The 22,433-nt window shown below is 48.4% G+C and overlaps 1 protein-coding gene and 1 long non-coding RNA gene across 7 annotated transcripts in view; one reads left to right on the top strand and one right to left on the bottom strand.

The window, feature by feature from the left end:
* EPB41L4B (erythrocyte membrane protein band 4.1 like 4B) overlaps positions 1-22,433 on the top strand; it is a 119,665-nt gene that overhangs the window by 58,893 nt on the left and 38,339 nt on the right. For 5 of the 6 annotated variants that reach the window (XM_028516223.2, XM_036022022.1, XM_036022020.1 and 2 more), the window contains exons 14-15: positions 1,824-1,857; positions 5,879-5,943. In XM_028516223.2, the coding sequence (XP_028372024.1) occupies positions 1,824-1,857; positions 5,879-5,943 (99 nt within the window). Of the gene's footprint in view, positions 1-1,823; positions 1,858-5,878; positions 5,944-7,673; positions 9,329-22,433 lie in introns of those variants that run through there. The other variant, XM_028516231.2, reaches the window with a different exon arrangement.
* LOC118499761 lies at positions 294-21,148 on the bottom strand. Its single transcript, XR_004902295.1, has 2 exons — positions 21,113-21,148; positions 294-376 (listed from the first exon to the last, which is right to left on the bottom strand). It is a non-coding gene; the product is annotated as an uncharacterized LOC118499761 (long non-coding RNA).

Below are 22,433 nucleotides of genomic sequence, written 5' to 3'. Positions count from 1 at the left end.
AGGCTCAGCTCTCAGCACCTGAGGACGGGCCGAAAGGTCCTGTGGCACTGCTGTGCCTCACGCCTGCCCCCCCGGGCTCCGGCCCCCAGGGTGGAGGAGGGTGGAGGGCTCCCGCGTGGGTTAGCTTTAGGCCTTCCGGCTTGTCCGGTTTTGAGCAGCCCTGCGGCAGGTAGTATGCTCACGGTATTTTCTCCTTTCTCCACCTGTCAGCGAGTCTTGCTTTTGATTCTCAGTGGTTTGTGAGTTCCAGCGTCTCTTTCCTTTGCTAAGGAAGTGATTATGTCGTTTGTTTGCTTTTCCCTAATGAAATCACATTTTGCATTTAGCTTCTAGTGGAGATTATATATTGGGAACCAAAACAAACTAAAAAAAAAATCTCCCCCAAAATATATAAAACCCCAAGTAAATACACCCGTTAGGAACAAATGAGCTAATAACCACTGTCCGCAGCTGTGGCATTGTTCTCCGCAGCCTGCGGCATCCGGGGTGGATAGGATTGCTGTGGGGGCCGGGAGGAAACGGCACTGAGGCTGGAGAGGCGATGCCAGAAAATAGCACCTTGCAGAACCCCGTACCTTCCTGATGCCGTGCAGCCCGAGGTGCATCTGGCCCAGAGCCTGGCTCTGTGCATCAGCCCTCCCTGAAAACCGGGGCACAGCGTCGTTTAGACCCCAAGCGAGGCTCATCACCACGATATTTCCCTCTCATTGTGGAAGAAGCAATAAAGCTCGATTTTGAGCACGCCACCCTAGCGACACAGCCCACGGATGGTGCTGTGTTTGTCTGAGGTTTTCCTGGCAGGTGCCAAGCTTGCCTATTAAATAACACGGTATGCTTTACACCAACCTTTGCTGTTCATGCTTTTCACTAGAGTAGTTATACCTGAGAGTCCAACAAAATCGGATTGTGCACGAGAGCCTGGAAACTTCTTGGCTTAGTGGAAGCCATGTAGGCTGTAGGATCAAGTAGACATTCATCCTAGTCCCAGCTCTGCCAGTGATTAGCCGGCGGACTCTGCACAGGTTTCCTAACTTCTCTGTTAGGCAATCCTTCCTTTATCTATAAAATGAGGCGGTGACATTTATCGACCACAGAGCCCTGTTGTGTGGATTATAACAACAGCAGATGTGAAGTTCCCAGTACAGAGCCTTATATGGAACGAACATTCCAGGGTGGTAGCCAGCTCCTGGCTTCCTTGGTGTTGGCAGTGGGACCCACAGAGTCAGGTGCTCAGAAGTGGCTGGTGGCCTTCCCTCCAGCTGCAGAAAAGTCAGGGCATCAGTGGAGCTGCCTGGCGCCGTGGGCCCCCTGGCAGTGCCAGGGCAGGTCTGGAATGGGAGCTAACATGACTGGGTTCGCCTCATTGGAAGGACCACCTCCTTTTTGCCACTAAAACATGATGTGCCAGCCAGGATTCTGGCGCATTACCCACTTGTTAGTATTCGTGAGCTCTGAAGGAAAGCTGCTTTTGGTTTCTCCAGTCGTATGTTCATTTAAGTAGCTAATAACCCAACAGAAAGGTATCCATGGAAGTTCCTAACAGAGTAGATAGGGCTTAGAATTCGTTCATGATGGTTAAATATGGGCATACCTCGTTTTATTGTGCTTCACAGATGTTGTGGGGGCAGGGGGGTGTTTGTTTTTTTACAAGTTGAAGGCAAGACCCTCTGTCAGCCAAAAGATGACAACTCCCTTTATTGTGAGACTTGGTTTATTGTGGTGTTCTGGATCTGGACCGCAATATCTCTGAGGTATGCCTGTAAATCAGTAATAATGCCACCGTACGAACTGTTACATTCTCACTTTTCTTTTCTCCCCTTTAGCTCTAAAACAAATCCTGAAGTCCATAATTACCAGGTAAGATACTGCTTTCAAAGGTTTTCATGTAATGCTTCTTAAAGTTGCCAAAGTTTCCACACTGACCAGCCATTATGTTTATAGTCAGATTTTAAAGAATTAATAATATGGGTTTTTTAAAAGATTTTATTTATTTTTAGACACAGAGGAAGGGAGGGAGAAAGAAAGGGAGAGAAACATCAATGTGTGGCTGCTTCTCGTGCGGCCCGCTACAAGGGACCTGGCCCGCAACCCAGGCATTTGCCCTGAGTGGGAATCAAACCGGCGACCTTTTGGTTCACAGGCCGGCACTCAATCCACTGAGCCACACCAGCCAGGGTGTAATAATATGGTTGGGTTGTTTGTTTTTGTTTTTGTTTTGTTTTTGTTTTGAGAAAATAGTAAGAGGAGCATCTTTCCCCTGACCCATTCTTCCTCTTAGTCATGTGAGCTGCTTATTGTTCTTTACCTTGTCAACTGGCAAGCAGCAGGGATGTGGGTTTTAAGTTTCTGGGTGGTCAAACAGCCTTTTGGGGCACTCACGTGAGGCCACTTCCTGTCTAAGCGGGTCCCAGGCCCAGGGGACATGAGTCCCTTGAGGCGTGCCTCCAGGAAAGGATGCCTTGACCACTTGTTTGGGGAATGTTGTGTCCTTCATTTCCCTTTTTGGATCTTACAGCATGCACTGGGATGTCCAGTGTATGGAGAAATCCTGCAACAAAGACACATTTTTTTTAAAGCAAATGTTTCCTAAGATCATTCGATGATTGGATACTTCCCCAGTTAAAAAAAAAAAACAACTAGCCTTTCACCACCCCCTCCTTTTTTTTAGTGGTGCACCATTCACATCAGTGCAGTGGAGGTTTCTAGAACCCACTTTGTAAAGCATTGTGCTGGGCCTGTTGCCTGTAGCAGAGGCACAGATGGGTTTCTGTGGCTGGCGTTCTGCTCTTTCCCATGGTGGCCAGCAGGGCCCGCAACCCCCTGCCTGCCCACCCTCTCACTCCCCGTGGGCAGCTCTTGCTGGTCATTCGGTCTCCTACAACCTGGCCGGGACGTACTTTCCTCCACGGATTTCTCACTGCTGCCCATCACACCATGCGTGCTCCGCTCCCAGAGAATTACATCATCGTTGCCCCATAATTTCCTCCCACCGTTCCTTTGCCGCTCGTCTGCCTGCAAGTCCTTCATCTCCGATCTGTACAGAGCCTCCCTCAGAAGCTACCTCATCCCCAGAGCCTCTCGGCTCCCCTTGATTGGAAGTCACCAGCACCAGTGGTTCTGAGCCTTGCTTGCACCATCTGGCAAGCTGCAAACCAATCAATAACCAGTGATTGGGCCTCACCCTGGGCTGGCTGAGTCAGGAGCTCTGGGGGTGGGATCTGGGTATGAGAGAGCCTTGAAGTTCCCAAGGTGGTTCTCACAAGCAGCCGAGTGGGAGGACCCTGGGTCAGTGAGGTATCCCTCGCATCCTAGCTTGTCATTTGTTTGGGCTTGAAGGCAGCATCCACGTCCGATGACCTCCTAACTTGGGATCAGCTTTCCTGCCCTGGGCGGTGTGGATGTCTAAAGGACATGACTCCCAGCTTTCTGTGCCCTATCACCAATCCGGTTTTGAATGTCACAAGTAACGAAGTTAGTTAATTCGTAATGAGTTCCCATTGGAGCCTTATTCTGACTAGTCTCATTCCTGATCTTCCGTTGCTGCGGATATCCATTCCTGAGGCAGGGGTGCAGATCCCGTGTACATTATCTTTACTCGGCCTCCAAATTATGTTCCAGAAGGAATTGGTGATAGCGCCTTCTGGATGTGAAATCATGTTCCCGATGTGCAGAACCTGGGGTGTGACATCCAAGTTTTCGGGGATGACACCTAAGAGGTGCTTTGTACCTGCCAGGGGACAGGCCAAGTTTCCTGATCTTTTTGCCTTCTTTAGGTTCTTGAATCTTCTTATTCACATTGGGTTTTTGTTTGTTTTTGAAGGATTGTCAGGTGCAAGTGGCTGGAATGTTGTGGGTGAAGGGAAGGGTTGTCTGTGGGTGATTATGGTTTGAAGGACAGAAAAAAACTAAGTGGAGCAAAGCAGTCCCAGCTCAGGGCTGCCCCGCCCTCTTCCCCCTGGCCTCGTGCGTGAGCGCTGTCTGCTCAGAGTGACCCGGAAGGCAATTGTTGGTGGACATCAAATCTACAAAATCTCCCCGCATGTTGGTGTCCCCCGCATCTTTAGCAACCACTGGTCCCCTGCACCTGGCCGGCTTCCAGGTTCTGTGTTGCTCTCTCATGGCTAGGGGGTCAGTTGACCAGGAAGAGGATGCTGAGAGGTGTGGCCCGATAAGCATCTGGATGCTGAGATAGTGTTCAGGAGGGTGGGGTGGAATTGCAGCGTTTATCTGATTCTGAGCTCAGCAAGGTTAGCCAGGCTGCAGAGCGTGGATTGCTGTGTCCCTGATGCGGATGCTGTTGGCATTGGGAGAGGGACGGTTCTTCCTTGTTCGGGACTCTCTGCAGGGTCACCAGATGTTTAGCTTCCCTCTTCTGTGTCCAGTAGTTAAAGGTAACCCTCCTGTCATTGTGACAAACAAAAGTGCTCACATATATTCCCAGTTATCCTCAGGGGCACAGAGCTGGCCTGACGGAGAACTGTGTGGATGAACATAAAAAAAAATATTCCCAGACAGCTTTCAAGTGTGCATAAATTAGCAAAGGACACCAAGGAAGGTTCTGGAGAACCCTTCTTCTAGATGGTTATAGTTGAGGTCCCCAGCCTGTCTCCCATGAATCTGATCTGGCTCTGTCTGAAGACAGGGAATAGGATGGTCCATTTCCAGTCTCGGTTATTCTCTTCCATTGAAGCCCCAAATGGTGCAGCCTCGCTTGGAGCCACAACAGTTTGGGCAAATCATCTATGCTCCCTGGGTCTCTGGGTCCCCTCAGGGAGGGAAACTTGGAAAGACTGCATCAGGGCGATTCTAAAGCCCTGGTCAGCCCTCAGATTCTGCTCCCAAGGGCTTTTCTCCTGCAGCACGTCCTCTTGGGGGCTGCAGACTGAGCCTGCTGACAGGCATCTTGGAAAGAGAGAGGCCTCTGGAATACAGAATAGTCCGGGAGGGCATCTGAGGTCCGTGAAGACTGAGTGGGCAGAATTGCTGAGAATTTTCCATAACAGAGAGCAGCTTTCTGCTTATTAACCAAAGCAGCAGAAAAGGGAGAAGGAGGAGAAGAAATAATTAAAAGAGTGATGGTGGCAAGACTGGAGTGTCTTTTAAATGTCAGGAGGGCCTAATTTGCCAGGTAGAAAGTTTAGCCCAGAGAAGCCCTGAGGCGCCCAACTGCGTCTGGGGCCGCTGCCCTCTGCAGGCCTGTGGTGGAAATGCACCCGCCACCCAGCCAGCCCCATCTCGTCTGTCCCCTGCGTCATTTTGTGAGTCGCCAGTCTGGATCTGCTTTCTCATCTTAAAAGGGACACATTTCTTCCTTCCCTTTCTTCAAGATGAATAAGTGCTCCGGATGGTTTGGGGTGGGGCGGTGCTTTGGATCAGACTTTAGGAAATGATTTTCCTGTTCAAACAAGGGAGAAAGAGCGCGTGTGCTGCCACAGCCCTTGGGTGCCCCTGGCCAGTCCTCGCCTGTGCCCGTGCAGACGTAACTGTTGCCCGTGGCTGTCGTCACTTTCAGCAACGACAGACATTGTTTCTGAACATTGCCGACCATTCTCCCCCGTCTTCCTGGCACTTTCCCTCCGTTCCCTCGGGAGAGGTGATTATATTGCTGGGCGTGGGCACTCCGGAGTGGGGCCCTTTCAGTAGCTGGTGCATTCACCTTTCTCCTACGGCAGCTTCCCAGCCCCCAGCCTTTGTCTGGGGGAAAGGAGATCGTCCTGGGAAACAAACGTCCCTACCCCCACTCTGGGCCCGGGCCAGGGTTTGGTTATAGCCTTCCCATTCACAGCCCCTCAGGTGCATGCCAGTGCAAGGGAAAGTGAATGAAGACCATTGAAATCAGAAGGTCATGGAATAACCACGTTTGGTGTTTTATTTCCAGCCTCAGTATCATCCCAACATCCACCCCAGCCAGCCCCGGTGGCACCCTCACTCTCCGAATGTAAGGTAAGCGCCTGGCCGTTCACAAGTTCTTGTCTCTGGGAGCGTGCAGGTTCTACTTAGTCATGACTTTAAGGTCTGCAGCAGCAGCCGCTGTTAGGGCCGCCTCGTCACGGCAGAGATCGATTCTGCTGCAAAGCAGAGGAAGCCAGTAGAGAGTCTGGATTTGCTAACGATATACTTTTAGGGCATCAGCATGAGCTGGGATTTGTTTTTTTTTAAGCCATTCAGCCTTGTATGTTTTTGAGTTGGTTCTGTGTTAGAAATGTTACTTAAAAGTTCTAAGTCACCCGTTCCTGTCCTGAGAATTCATTCACTAAGAATGTGACTAGAGCTTGGGGACTTTTGTTGTGGGGTCTTGGGCAGGATTTTTTTTTCAGGGCTGGGGTGAGGGTTTGGTTTTTGTGACAATGAATCTTTTTTTCTAAGCTGAGGGGTCAGTAACCTATTTTTCCCTAAAGGTCAGATAGTCAGTATTTTGGGCTTTGTCGTCTTTGTCACCACTATTCACCTCTGCCACTGGAGCTAGCTTGAAAGCAGCCACAGACAACAGGAAGTGAATGAGTGTGGCTGTGTCCCAATAAAACGTATTTACGGAAGTAGATGGCGGGCTCACCTCTGCCCTAACCTCCCACAACCCTCCCCGAGTAAACTCGTACCTGCCTCGTGTGTGTAGTTAGGCTCGAGGGTGTTTTAATGCGAGCTTTGCAAAGGCAGACCTTCCTTTCGAGATCAGCGTTCATTGGTGTTTACGTGTGAGGCTCTTTCAGAAACGTAGTTGGTGAATTCTGTTTGCACAGTTATTTCTTGCCGAGGGAGCCTTGCTCTTTGTGAAAGCCCAGAGGACGGAGGAAGGGAGATGAATCCGGTTAGAGCGAGGCAAATGGGAGCACCTGGTTCTTAACAGTTCCGACCACGGGCGTGGGGGATCCTGCCAAACAGTGCCGATTCAGCACGGACCCTTGATGTAAATTTTAAAAGCAAGTTAAACTGGTGGAGCAGATGTGTTGCCATGTCTCTGCATTGCAAAGGCAGTGTATTTTCCAGGCTGAGAAACAGAAGAGATTTATAGAAATGCTATTTTTAATAACCTTGTTTTGACACCGTTTTACACTTCTAACTGCCTAGTTTACCATATTAATTTCCTCCGGAGGCACGACCTCACTCAGCATTTCACAACAAGAACCCGTGTGGAGGGCTGGGACAGGGCTCCTGTCAGAGGGCCCACGGGCCTGGCAGCGGCAGCATCAGTCCCCTGGGGGCCCGTGCAGACCTGCATCTGAGCTCTGGGGTAGGGCCCAGCATCTTATCAGGCTCTCCAGAGTTAGAGCAGTGCTGCCTGAGATACCGGCCCCAGGAAAAGAGAGTTCGTCCATCCAGCACTTTTGGTAGATGCCGCATAAGACTTTCACAGGGCACATTTGCATAATAGCCCTGAGACTCCCCCAGCAAAGGCACCTTTGCACCTTAGCCTGGCTTTCCCCAGACCGCCCTTGCAGGGATGATAGCACAGCCACAGACAGAGAGAGCTCTTCTCCACGTGGAAGTTGCCAGATGACCCACATCTGAATGTCTCAACTGCAGTAGGCAGTCCATTCATTTCAGCGTGCAGGCCATTCCCACTCACGCTGTTCACAGTTTTCCCTGCCCATTGCCTCTGCGCTCATGTTGTTTCACTCACGTTTCTGAATGTTCTTCCATTCCCCCACTAACCGTTCACTCTGCAAACAAAACAGGCCATCCATTCAGGATGACAGGCCGCCTTGGAAAGCGTCGGCCAGTGGAGAGGACGGCCATTTCGATTATGTCCACAACCAGAACCAGAAGAACTTAGGAGGAGTGCAGAGTGTGATGTGTCCAGATAAGCTCATGACCACGCTGTGAGAGACCGAGCACCTCCCTTCCATTCACCATCCCCGTTCCATCCCATCCCATGACGAGTGTCTCGGCCTCCCATGGATGTGTCTGTAAACGTGTCTCTAAGGAATAGTGCGGGAAGGTGTTGTCCGTGTCCGTGTAAATGCCAGGAAACAATCACAATAGCTAGTCGTAACTTAACTGTTGACTGCATTCTCAATAAAATGAAGGTAGGTAAAGGCTCAGGAATCACCTTGATGTTCTGATTTTAAAACTGGAGTAAAAGTCTATGTTTATTGTGTTCCTATGTATCTGATATTCCTTTGTTATTTAATGAATGGGACCAAATAAAACCAGAGAAATGCGGGGAGATAGCTCCGCAGAAGGCACCAGTAGTACGGCGAGGATGGGGATGGCCGGGATCCAGCCCCTGCCGTAGTGTGATCTTTGACGAGCCCCTTCCCCTTTGTGGGCCTCCTCTTCCTCATCTGAAAAGACTGGCTTGGACTAACACATCATCAAGGTCCTTTCCGACTCTGAAATTCTGTGATTCACTAAAATTTAATATTTCTAGGCTATCTCACAGGAAAACCGCAGTCCCCCCTCTCTAACAAAGGTTACTCCCCACCCGGAAGCTAAATAAACGTGTGTTCACTTGTTAGATGTTATGTAATGGCAGGGAGACTCTGAATTTCAGATCTTGACAGTGTAGCCACTTCGAATTTTAGAGATTTTCCTAATCATAAATTGCATAGCGTCCCTTTTGATAGGATTTGCTGCTCAAGTACAAGAATAATTTTTTATTGCCTTAATGATTGGTGCTGCTAACTTGCGTGATTTCAGAAGACATGATTATGGATAGACACTGTCAACATTTGTAGAATTCGGGGGTTGGTTTTCACCCTAGACTTCACTCTTTTAAAAAGCAACGTGCAATCTGAGATGCATATGGCTTAAATTATTGCATGCAAGGCTCTACAAAGTCGTGCCAAAGCATTCCGTAGACTAGCAGAGGGTGGCTGTTGCACAGTCTTGCTGTAGAACCAGAAATTAATGTGTTGTCCTTTAGGGTAGAACTCACACCAAAATATTTATTTCCCCCCATTTCAAGCCACGAGTCAGACACTGTTTCTCTTAATAGGTAGGCCTGAGATATTTTTGGTTAGTGTTTTTGTGAAATCACTTCATGTGTCATTTTTATATATGTAATTGTAATTTGGCCCATTTCAAGCTTTTAAAACAAATGTATGGACATCTCTTGAGACCTTTTATTGCGAAAATCTGATCTTGTCTTGGGTACCCCAAAAACCTACCCAGAAGAAGGGAGTCAGCTGCCCACCCTGCATGGTGGAATCTGTATCCCGTATAAACTCCCCAAAGAGATTTGTTTACAGTTACAACCCATTTTAGCCGGTGTCCTGATGCCCACTGTATGTGCTGTGTACAAATACATGTGTTCTGAAGCTTTTAATCTTATTGGTACGTTTTTACAAATGTGTTTCCAAGGAATAAAGATTATTCTTGCTTGTTTTGACTCCATCTTCATTTTGTGCTGTGCAGAAGTGTCATCTGTGGATGGCGCAGGTGACGTGACAGTGAGCGCCCGGGAGTCTGTTCGGTGGCACAGAGCAAGCCTGTGCTAGGGTGAGGCTGCTCTGGGGGAGAGGGGCTCTTCTTGTAGGCAGCGGCTGAGGCATTTCTTCCCCTGGCGCAGCTCTGGCGAAGGTTCTAGCACCCGGGCACAGGTGGCAGTGGGGTTTCTCCTGCCACAGTCCTCCAGTGAGGGTGGGTGTTCGCAGCTGCTGTCCCTGGCGGAGTGCCGTCCGCCCCGGCGGCGTCTGTGGCCTCCTGCCGATCGCTGCCGTACTCGGTCTGACGCTGTCTAATAAAGGTCTGGTGCCCAAAGCAGCTTGAGTGGGTTCTGTTGCCTGCAACCAGGAAAGATGAACCAGTTTGCATATCCGTGGCCTCCCCGTTGTTGAAGCACAGGTACACTGTTTATTCCTCAGCTTTGGGACCTCGGTCCGCTATCTTTGACAGAGGCGATGACTCACTCGCAGCTTCTAGAATCTCCATTCCCTCGGCCTCCCCAGTAGCTGATCCTGTAGCCCCCTGACTTTTTCTTTGCTCTCTGGAACAGCCTCTGCCCCTGGCACCTTGCCAAACGTTGCTCTTTCTGGGAGTCCTGCCCCTGCTTTTCTCACTGTCACCGTCTACCTGCGTCTTCTCATCTGTCACGATTTTGCAAAGCTGCTGACTCTGAAGCCATTAACTCTCACTCAGATTCCTCTGCGTCTCAGACTGACTTTCAACTTGTACATTCCGTGTGCATCTTAAACTCCGCGTGTCAAAAATGAAAACTTCTCCTCTTTTACCCACGGGGGAAAAATACTGCACTTGAATTCTCTCTTTTCTATCCGTGGTGAGAATTTGTACATCATTGGCATCTCCTCTCCCTCTTGCCACCCACTCCCAGGCAGTCTCCGGGTCTGGTTAACGCTCCCTCCTTAGTAGTTCGTTCAGCCCACCCTCTCTCTCCTTGCTACTGTCCTTGAAGTAGCCTCTTTTCTCTGGCTGAGAGCTGGTCCTCCTGACCTCCCTGACCCCAGCCTCTCCTGACAACCTCGGTCTCCTCCCAGCCACCAGAGTGATCGTTCCAAAACACCATCTGATTGTGTCATCCTGTTGCTTGCCACCTGCCAGGGTTCTCCATCACCCTCGGGATGAAGTCCAAGGCCTTCTCTGTGGAATTCCCCTGCTCTCTGCTTCTGTCTCGTTGCCCCAGCTAGCATATTTTCTCATTTCTCACCCTCCTGTTGAAACTCCTACAGCACCACACTGCTTGTAGTTCCTGACATTCACCATACCCTGCTGTCACTCCCATCTGTGCCTTTGCAAATACTGCTCCTCCTGCCGAGAACGCCATCACTGCCCTCCCCTCGGCCCAGCTTCTGCTCATCCCTTCCGTTTCCACTCCGCCTCGGCCTTCTCCAGGGGCTCCAGCTGCCCTGGGTTAGTTTCTGTGCTCCGCTCCACGGCCCCCAGCTCCCATCTGTTTCATTGGTGCACCCACTGCTTTGTATTAAAACTACCTCTTGTCTTCATCTCCTCCTGGAGCCTGTACATGCTTACGTATGAGCTTTGTGCTGTATCCACCTTTGTTCCCTGGTGCCTGATGAATAACAGGTGCTCAAGGAAAGTCTGTCCGTTCAGCAAATGAATTACTCCACGTTCATTCTAAAGGAAATGTCAAACCAGATTGCAAACAGTTAACACGTCATCTCTGAGCTGGCCCAGAGGCACCTGAACAACTGTATCCAGTCTGCGGCCCTGCATTTTGAGTAGGACATTGGCTGACGATGCAAGTTCTGGCTGCAGCCTCATCATCTGAGCATCAGTCAGTGTGTCTGTGGTGTCCTCATAGGCACCGTGAGGCACTGGTGCAATGTGGAGTAGTGTTACCACCCGGCAGAGAACTCTCCGGCCGCAGGGCACTGCAAACCCAGGGAGACTGACATTGGTCCATGGTAACATACAGGGGAGCTGATAGCCACATATGTGCCTCACACTCTACAAATGTCACTTCGCTCAATCCTTTGACCACACTGTGAGGTCAGTGGATCCTTTTCACCCATGGGAAGCTCAGGTTTAGGGTTTCACTGGACACCTTGCATGTGGTCACACGGCCAGTGGGTGGTGAGTCAGAGTTCAGACTCCAAAGCCCATGGCCTCCCACTCGGTGCTCTGAGACCTCTGACCACTAACCATCCCGCCATTTGGGACCCCGTCGACCCCCATCTTCATGACACTGTTATGATGGTAAGGAGTTCACTACACTGCAGTCTAGTTACTTACTGGGAAGCCACCACCAGCAGCAGCAGTTTAGCCCATGTACCCTCTATACCATTGGTCTATAACCTTGTCAGTCACCTTTGCCAGTGAGCCAGTAACCCCATTACTCCCCCCACACCCAGATGTCTAGGAACTTCATGCCCCACCACCCTCTCCCAGCAATCTGGTGACCCTGTCCACACGGGCACTCGCTCAGCAACAGCTCCCTTTCCCCAGGAACAGAAAGGGAGCCTTGCTTTCTTAACGAGCTGCCCATTCGACACGACCCACTGCTTCCTTCTGCAGGGCTCACACACTAGCCTCTTCTCCTGGAGCACTAACCTGCTAGTGAAACCAAGCTCAGTGTTTCATAACTAACGGAGTTCGCTTTTTGCATTTTAGAAACTCAGGTACTTGACTGGTCTTGCATCATCCATTATTTTTCTGAGACCCCTCGGGATATCTAACAGTGGACGGACAGTGTTGTCGGGTGGATGTAATTCCCAGGGACGAGAAGTCTTGAAATCTTGCCGGCTAGTTACCTTGGCCTTCAAAGCCCTCTTGCCTGTTTTGGTCCTTGGTCTACCGTTTCCACTGAAAACGGTTCTCACTAACACTGAAGACGACGGAATGAGGACATTGCTGAGTCCTTCTTTGTTTTTCTTGCCGTTAACATTTACCCCATCCTTCCAGGTCCATGACTCCAGCCTCCTGGGTCCTGCTCTGAACACAGCTAAGGATAGATGGCTTCAGTTGCCCTTGGCTTTCCAGCTTTTAATGGGCCTTTTAAGATCTGAGCTCATCAAAGAACTCCCTGAACAGCTGTATTGATCCCTTTGGATCAATATTTCCCAAACTTACCTCTAAGTTAATTCCCTGACTCTTGCAGAAGTACCAGGTAAATACCCTGAATAGACCTAGAATGATCTGCCTTCTGCCATTTTCTTACAGAAGGCAACAGACAAATGCCGGGACCAGGCGGAGGGGGGAAAGAGAGAAAAGGCAAACTGCTGTTACAAATAGGAGAAACCCTTTGTTCAGGAAAGGGCACACTTGAAATCCTGGCGGGTGTCTGAAGGTGAAACAAACATGAAATTGGCATTCTGTCGGGCCGGGCAAAAGAAATCCTTGGCAATTCTGCAAATAGGCCCATTTCCCCCCAAATTAGGCAACCAAAGAATGGCTTGGACGGCTGGTTAAAAATTGAGGTTGTTAGGCTCTGTCTCCGTGGTTGGGGTGAGGCCTAGCCTTCTCCATTTTGACAGTCGTCCCAGGCGAGGGAGGGGGGCAGGTGCGGGGCCTCACTTTGGAAAAGCGCGGTTTCCTCTCTGGTTCTCTTGGCCCTTGTTCCATGGCTCGGGTCTAACTCCTTAAGAGGAGGCCCGCTCTGTAGAAGTGGACACGATTTAGTAAGTCAACGGGTGGGCATCACAGTTCCGCACGTGGTGGTGGTGGTGGAGTCAGGGTGAGAGATGCGGTACGTCCGAGTCTCCGCCCGGGGATGGAGCTAACGGAGTCCAGAGATGGAGTCTCATCTTTGAGGCAAACGAGGCTTTCTTCCGCTTCCCATCCTTTTCCTACAAACATGCGTGATGGCGCCCCCGCAGTCACCTTCTCCCCCCCACCCCCTCTTCCCTCGAAATGCTGCGACTCTCTGGACAACATCCGGCTTTCAGCCCTAGTCCCCGACCACGTCTTCTACTATTTGCTACCACATCACACCGTTAGAAAAGAGAAAAATTTCCATTTCAATGACTGTTTTTCACAAGGTAGAAAAGTTTAATGTATATCATCTTTCAACTTTGAAATGTAGGACACGCAGGACATCAGTTTCACTCGAAAGCATGCTTTTTCACTTAAATTACATTTTTTGTTTGTTTAGAAGCTGAGGTTCACTTAAATTACAATTTTTTTGTGTGTAGAAGGTAAGATTCTGACTGGGAGTTTATTGAGAAGTTTCCACTCAGGCTTCTTCAATACCCGCCTGGGTTTGTTCTGAAGTAAATATAATCAAAGTAAGTGGATGGATACATCATAACAAGCAGCTAGATCTTTCTTCTCTGCATGGTTTTGCACTTCCTCAGGCTCACTGTGAAGCAGAAGAATGTGAGAATTCTCGTGGTTCTGTTATGGCGTTAACTCGTTATAATGTCCCTCCCCCAAGTCTGTCTAACAAGTTTATGTCATCGTTCTGCTCTCCCCGCCAAAGCAAGGGGCCAGAGAACTCCAAACGATGGAACGGGTTAGGGCGTGGGGACACCCCGGCCTGACAACCCAGGCCAAGACTCGGGCCGTGTGGGGAAACGGATGGAGGTCCACAGAAGCAAAATGACAGGACTTTGCGAGCTGATGAGAGGACACCAGGGTCCACTGTGGAGGGCGGGTTCTTTCCTCTGGCCTGGTGCAACGTGGGCCCTTTGGAAGCTCACATGGTTTGAATCCCAACTTTGCCGCTCCCTAGCCATGTGACCCTTAGCCAGTTTCTTCTGCAGTTCGTTTTCCTCATCTAAAAGGGAGTTTAGCAATATCTGTTTAGGAGAATTAAATGACATTGTGTATGTGAGGTGCTTTGCACAATGTTTGATGCTAACTGGTAGCAGTTTTTAGTGAGGTGGGGGTTTTTTTTGGTTGTTGGGGGGTTGGTTGGTTGGTTGGTTTTTTGGTTGTTAGGGTTTTTCTGTTGTTTTGCGGGGTGTTGTTTTTGGGTTTTGGGGTTTTTTTTTGTTTTTTTTTGTTTTTAGATTTAAGGCCCTACCAGTCCATGTAGTGAGAAATAGGACAAGGAAATTCAGAGTTTAGCTCAAGAAATGGTATCTCTGCAGGTGGACAGGCTGAGATATACGGTCTAAGTTTAGCAATGGACAGAGGTGCCTGCTTCCGAAGGAAAGGTCAGATGGAGGAGGGTTAATACAATACATGAAAACACAGCCCTGAAATGCTAACAAGCAAAGAGCAGAAACACCATGGGGAGTTTGAGAGGGGATGGAAAGAAAGAGAGGTGATATTTCTGTCTGAGAATCCTGGGAAGTCACTGTCCAGGCAGAAGGTGCACAATGCTTTCCCAGCTGCACGCGACAAAACAGGCAGAGAGGCCGGCATCGGTGAGACCACCGAGAGTCTGTCTGCTGGTGCAACTGGGACTCAGAAGTCTGGAGAATGGAAACGCAGCGTCTGCTCAGCTCCCCGCTCACCCCAACTTGGGATTTCATCTCACACAAAGCAGAGGAACCGTTTAGCTATTTGGAGACTAAGTGAAAGTAATCATGGGAACTGCTGTGCTTCTTAACTTTTTTTAGTAGGCAATACAGACAGTGGTAAAAATACAAACAAAGGTATCTGAAAGTTCCTTTTTCTTCCCATCCTCTCATTCCCCAGTTCCCGAGCTCTTCCCAGAGACAAACATCGTTAGCCTTTCTTCTTGTCAATCCGGAGCGATTCTACATATAAGCAAGCACGCGTATTTATTTAAGCAATCAATATTGATGGGCATTTAGGCTGCCTCGAATCTCCTTGTACATTCTGTTTTATACGCTTGAACAAATCTATCTGTAGAATAAATTCCCTACAAGCAGAGACTTGGGTTAAAGGGTCTGCATATTTAATTGGGATATTGTCTGATGCAATTTCCCTCCAAAGACATTCTATCTGATTGTGCTGTCCCCCACCCCCACCCCAGTAGTCTGGCAGGGCCTCTGTGATCCCGCAGCAAACAAGCGGTTAGCCTTACGTAGCTGACTCTTCTGGACCTTTGTTCCCCTGGTGGGTAAAGACCAGATTTTCCTTGTGAACTGCATCTCTCTACATGCAGGGCTGCACAGCTTTTCCTGTGTTTGAAGGCCATTGGTTGCTTATTTTCTGTGAACCATCTAGAACCCCTATTCTTGAGTCATGGTCTTTAATAAAGATCAGGCTGATGAAGTAAAATGAATCATGTCATCTTAGCCCTTTTAATCGGGAAGAAAGGGAAGGCTGGGAAACGTTGATATTTACCAGACACTTCTTGAAAGCGTCTTTCCAGAAGTTCAAGGAAGCATCAGCAGGCTACCAGGCCCTGGAGATAGACTACGGGCAGCGTAAACATAGACAAGATAAAGAATTGACTTCTGACATCCACGTTTCCTTTTCTGTTTGGGAGTTTATCGAGAACTTTCCACACAGACATCTTAAATACCCACTCAGATATCGTGAATGTCCCTGGTGCATTTGATCAAAGAACGGCAAATTTCCTTTTAGGTACAATTAAAATTCTAATATATTGGATCTAAAATCACAGCCACATCCCAAGACTCAGCAGTGGCATTATTGGAGGCAAGACTGCAGGATTGAAAACACCAGAATGGCTGCAGTCTCGGCGACCCACTAAAAAGAGGGTTAGAATAATTAGAGGAACATCCCTGCGGACTCATGTTATGCGAAACCTGCAGAAATCTACCTAATCGTCCCCTCCTGAACGGTGGATGGTTTCGACAGCCGCTTTCTGCAGCTGAAACCTCAAAAGCCCGAGGCGTTGCTGTGCTAATGGCTCCACCAGCATCATCCGCGGCTGAATAATGGACCTTGTACCAATATTAAAGGCAATTAAACAAGCCCCTAAAATAGGCTTCAGAGGCTTACAGGATGGATAGAATAGAAGCTTCCGAAAAACCTACCAGAATGGAAGAACAGAGAGAGAGAGGATCGTTCGAGGAGATTTTTAAGCACTCATGAAAACCGACAGAGATTAACCCCATCTGTATCACCTCAAAAACACGTACCCAGGTTCAGTTCTAGCTCCTGCTCACACTGGCATCTCGTGCAGTTAGAGCGTCTAACATCTGCCCTTAACAGAGCATGACATGTATGCATGTAACGTGAACGTCTTCCTGGAATGAACAGTCACATCATTCATTGGGTGTGTGGGTGGTGTCTGCGGAGCGGAAGAGTAGCACTCTCCACTCGTGCCCACGTCTGCCATAGCTCCTTCACAGTGCAAGGGATGGAAAACGACTGACTGGCTCTTTCAACGTGATTTAATGCACTAGCAGCTGTGCCTTCATGGCAGTGATTATTTTGCTTCTCTCTTCCTTGAGGGCTCCTATATGACACTGTGTAGGATGCATTTAAAGCAGTGGCTAGGGGCAAGCTAATGCTGTTACCCACTTGGAAAAAAGGAATCTTCATTTAAGGCAGAGTGGGCACTGGAATGCAGAAATGAGAGCCTCCCCCTAAAAGCTCTGTAAGAAACTAAGAAGAAAAAAAAAAAGCACTGTTAGATTGATTGGAAGTGAATGCTGGAAAGGAAAACAACTATACTTATATCTCTATTTTTTTAAGGCAGGAAAGAAATTGAATAAACTCTTAGCCATAAGCCTCAATGCAAAAATGAACTCATGAACTATTTATTCTTTGGACTCGGACCCTGAAGTTGATCTGGAGGGAGGGGCAGAAGCCTCACCACAAACGTGGCAGAGCACTTCCCCACAGCTGCGTGGTGCCTCGCGCACAGTCAGACAGCCATTGTAAAAATTAGCAGGAGTGCTATCCGCACGAGATGAGTTGTTCTGGCAGGAAATTGTCAAGGCCTGCCATCTGCCAATAGTCAAATGGCTATCATTGAACCCGTTCAATAGCAGTTTCGCCAAAGGAAAATTCCAGACTCCGAGAGGGGGCACGCATCCTGCTCTGGTCCACCCAGGACAGAGACTCCGTTACCACTGAACCTTCAAGGCTCTTGTCGCTCCTTAAGGTGTATGGAATCGTTGACTCCACTGTTTGACACAGACTAGAATGTGATATGAGGGAAACCTGGGGGATTTGTGACCAAAGGGAAGCTTTGATGGAAAAGAACCCTTGATAAATCACCAAGGGAGAATTAAAACTTAATGCTCTCTGATATTCATTTGAGACACATTTACCCAGCTTCTGCCCTGTGCCAGGTGCTGACACAGGCCCGGGAACTCACGCTGACAAGAGGCCGCCCTCGGCTGCAGGTAGCTAATGAACTAATCAGAAGAAGAGTTCCCGGTCTGTAAGGATTTAGACATCCCCCATGCTAACACCAGAATGAGACACTTCCAAGTTGATTGCTTGGAAGATGTCTTCAAAGAAATACAAATTGGGAAAATTCTCTCCTGCCAATTAGTAGTCTATATAAAGACATCTAAACCATGCCAAAAAATGTAATTTTGACCTTTTCAGAAAAGAGAAAAATGAGGGAGGACATCTTTTCTCTCCAGTTGCTCTTTAAAAAAAAAAATAAAACTGCTAAGTTGCTGAAAGAAATCATCTCTAATTAATAGATCTAACATTTGGAATGTGTCACATTTCTAAGATGTTTACACAATTTTCTTCTCAAACCCATTATGAAAAAGATACAGTTTTTCAAATATATTTTCTATCTGTACTTACTGCCAAATGGTATGCTTCCACTGAATTCAATAAGAGCTTGTAGCAAATATGTTGGTCTAATGGTCCACTCTGTTTAGTCTCCACTAAATAAAAATCGAAGGAAGTGACAGGTATCCTGGAAACCATGACGAGTAAATACACCTTGTCCTGTCTTTCGGCTGGACACAGCAGAGATCAAAATATTTCATTGAGTTGCACTTCCTGGCATATGAATGCTTAATAAATGTTTGTCCACATTTGCCATGTCTGGGGCCCAGATAAGTGAAATGAGTCACCGAAGGTCATATAGCTAAGTGGCAGTAACGCCAAAGCTAAGTGCCAACCAGTGTTCCTTTAATGTCATTATGCTCCTTCTTTTGTCCACAGAAAGATGAAACACAGTGTCTCTTAGTACTTGAGAGAGCACAGTGCTCTGGAGTCAGGTTGCTTGGGTTCAAATCCCAGCTTTGCCATTTGAGAGCTGTGTGGCTTTAGGGAAGTTGATTCGTCTCTCTGTTCCTGTTTTGTTATCTATAAAATAAAGATAATAATACTTGTCCCTTTTTCAAATGGTTGTTGAAGATAAAATAAATTAATAGATGGCACAGCGCTGGCCGCTCGAAAAAGGTAGCTTTTGTTTTGTTTTGTTTTGTTTTCCTCTGTGAGTACTTAGAGAGCACGGTGAATGCACTGGTGTTCAGTCGGGAGGTTGATTCTGGCTGACGCCGTCTGGTGTAAAAACACGGTGCTTGCGTCGATTCTGCTAACAGAGTCCCCTTTGGAGAGCCACGGCTCCAGGCCAATGGGCAGGAGTATGGACGAGTGGTAGTACTTCTAAACTTTTTCTCCTCCTTGGCAGACATGGAAAAAGATTTATTTGTGTAGCACATGGGGGTAAAGCGGACGAGGCTGCTTGAGGCTCCAGCCTCCTGGGTTTGGCCCACTGGCTTTAACGACTGAAAGAGTACATGGCTCAACCCACTTGCCACCCTGCAGAGGCCCATCAGTTGGTAGGAAGCTCTGCTGAGAGGTGTGTCGGCATCTCCCTGATGCGTTAGTTCTGAGTAGGAATAGGGAGTTGTCCCTGTGACGAGGAGCCAGTGTGCCCCAACCAGGCTCCTCTGGAAGGTGTCTGGAGAATTTCTGTGCTGCTTGGTGGGCGACAAAGAAGCTGTTCCTGCCTCCAGGATCCCGCTGTGAAGCTGCCACGCACACGGGTAGGTAAGAGTCACTCTGCGTACAGGCAGCAAGCACATCAGTGTGCAGAGAGCAGTCCAGAGAAGATGCCAGCACTTGTGTGACCCACTTCCTGTCACAGGGAAGGCAACGGGCCCAGAGCCACTGTCCAAGGTTCCTCCCCAGGTTGGAGTAGAAGCGAGACTGGAACCCAGTCAACAACAACTCAGTGTGCTTTTTGCTGCCCTCTTGGGGAGGGTGGATACTTCTGGTGATGTTTCAGGTTGGAGAGGTGAGGCTGGACTGTGACCCACCCACCCCCAGAGGCCAAAGTCACTTCTTCTGCACACAATGTGGCACTGCCCTGGAGGCAAAGCCTCCAGGAGGCAGCCAGGGTGGACCAGGGACCCAGCTCATGGGACAATGTGGGGGGACAACCAGCACAGTTTCTTCTGGAATGTATCCTCCATTTGCAGCAGAAGCCTTCTCCATCCCTCCCGCCCCCCCCCCCCCCCCCCCCACGCCCTAAGCACCAAGCCTGCAAGCCCTGCTCACACTGCTCTAGAAAGGTCCCAGAAGGCTCCTCACCTCACTCCCTCCACTGGCTTACCCAGGCCCAGCCCTGCTGCAGGAAGGGATTGGAGTCTCCCTTCACCAGTCTGTCCTCTACACAGCATGCAAAATGAACTTTATAAACTGTAACTCCAGTCCTGCCTCATCCTTGCTTAAGCCCTTTCCCCAGGGCCTTATTGCCTTCTGGAAAACCTGGCACATGAATCTTTCTTAACTGGTGTCAGCTTGGCTTCTTAGCCTCACCTCCTGCTACTTCATCCCCACTTCGTCTCCCCCTGCCACCTTGCTCATTCAACCGCCATTCCTGTGCTCATACTAGTTCGTACGCCTACAATAGCCATTTCTACCTTTTCACTTGAAAAAGTTCTATAAAACAAATAAAAATACAATAGCAAAATAACATTCCTCCACTGATTCAGAGCATCCAAGTTATAAATGCAAGAAATCTAACCATGTCAAGCAAAAATAAATGAATAAATAAAGAACAGAAAAAAATTTACTGGACTGTATCATTGAAAAGTTCAGTGGTAGATGCAGCTTCAGGTGTGGCTGGAACCAGAGGTTCAAATGATACCATGAGGGGTTTTTCTCTCTTTCTGTCTATTTGTAACCTCTGCTCATCTTGTCACCTCCCCTCATCTTGTCTTTCTTTTGTGCATTGGCCTCGTTCTCACACATACTTCCTTGTGTCCAAGCAGTATGGTCATAAGTAGGCTCAACTTGTAGCCAGAGCCAAATTATTCATTAGCACAGTAGGCAGAGTACCTTGGGCACGTGATACTTTTAGGGGCCCACAAAAATGTTCAAATTTCTTTTAAACTCAGAAATAAAAACGAACTTTTAGTAAAATGGTTTAATATAATATGTGGTATTCTTATACAAATGCAGTCATAAAGAATAACTTTCAGTGTTCTTATAGAGAAGACATGAAGGCACAGGTGGTCACTTCGGGCACACAAAAGTCACAGTATAGCCCCGCTTCCCTCTCGAAAGGGAAGAGAAACCCTCTCAGTTTCCCTGTGATAAACCTCGGGGTAAACTCTGCTGGTCCCTGATTGGATCCTGTCCCACAATAAATCACTCTACATGAATGGATGGAGAACTTTGAATGGCCAGGCTTCTGTCTCAGGCCCACCCTGAAGGGGGCATATCAACCTCCTACAAACATAGGAATGGGGTTTCCCGTAAGAAAAAGGATTCTGTGTCAAGAATGGTTGATAGTAGCCCTGGCTGGCGTAGCTCAGTGGATTGCGTGCGGGCTGCGAAACAAAGTGTCGCAGGTTCTATTCCCAGTCAGGGTATGTGCCTGGGTTGCAGGCCATGACCCCCAGCAACCGCACATTGATGTTTCTCCCTATCTCCCTCCCTTCACTCTCCAAAAATAAATAAATAAAAATCTAAAAAAAAAAAGAATGGTTGATAGTTACCTACACATAACTATCTCACTGGAATGTTCCCCTCCTTATGACAAACTCTCCTACACTTTCACTAACCCCCAGAGAATCAGTTACCTCCACCCCCATAACTAACCGAATCACGGTGTTTCCTACACTGAAGTGTGAGCTCCTTGAAGACAGAGAGAAGGAGTAGGCAGTAGAAATCTGGTCTATGGGAACGAGCAGAAAGTGTGTTTAGCTCTGCCTGGGCTGTGAGCAGGAGACCTTCCATCTGGTTCTTAAAGGCAGGAAGTCTTCCTGGAGGAAGGGGTGCTTTAGCTGGGTTGAGAAATGAGGAAGGACTCCAAGAGACAGAGGCAAAAGGTGCCAGGCTGGGAAGGAAGTAGGGTGCAGAGGAGAATGCAGCAGGAGATGAGCTGAAAAGAGAATGGGACAAGATCGTGGGGGGCCATGAGTGACACAAATGAATTTGGGTCTGTATCCTGCCATCCAAGGCTCTCCATCTCAGTCCACAGAGGGGCTATAGAGAGCCTGCAATTGAGTATGAAATGTTGCATCTTGGGACCTTCTTCTCAGGGGAGGTCCATGGCTTTTATCAGACTTCCAAAAGGGGCCTCTGTCTATATGCTTGAGAATCCCTAGTAATGGACAGGTGTGCAAGCACCTGGAGCGAGGCGTGGCACGAACGGGACCAGAACGGAGTGCTCTAGAACACAATCGGAACAGCTCTGGCCGCTGGTACGGGGAAGGGGGGCTGCGGGAGAGCGCAGAGGCAGGGAGAGCTGTTAGGAATCTGCTTGAGGCATTGAAGTGGGAGGTGACGTGGACTTCAGATAAGGCAATATTGGTAAAAAAATAAATAAATAAAAACGAGAGAAACAATTGGAATTCCAAGGTGTGACAGCAGTGACAGGAGCAGGGGCTTTCTGCGTGGGGGAGTTGATGGCATGGAAGGGAAAGTGACTCTAAGACTTCCGGTTCATGATGATCTCGTCACAGGGTGGTTAATAAACTATTTTTATTGCTGTTTTTCATTTCCTCCTTCCTGTTTAGAGAACATCTTTTTTAACAGAAGCTATTTAATTTCAAATTTAAGAATGTTTTAAGGTCGAAGGTCTCTGATGTATATAAGTTTCCGCTTTCTGTCTTTTCTTGGAGTGCAATGCTACCTTTCTGTCTTGTTCTACCATAACCCCGTGGATCTGTTTGTTGGACCGATTTCTCTTGGTTTTTCATGCTCTGAGAACATCTTTTAAAGTGCGCACAGGAATGTTGAGGCCTTTTGCTTTTCTAAAT

The sequence above is a fragment of the Phyllostomus discolor genome, chromosome 3 (genome assembly GCF_004126475.2).
Source record: "Phyllostomus discolor isolate MPI-MPIP mPhyDis1 chromosome 3, mPhyDis1.pri.v3, whole genome shotgun sequence".
In the NCBI taxonomy this organism is placed as follows: domain Eukaryota; kingdom Metazoa; phylum Chordata; class Mammalia; order Chiroptera; family Phyllostomidae; genus Phyllostomus; species Phyllostomus discolor.
The sequence above is the reverse complement of the archived record's forward strand: the minus strand, read 5'-3'. Positions and strand labels throughout refer to the sequence as shown.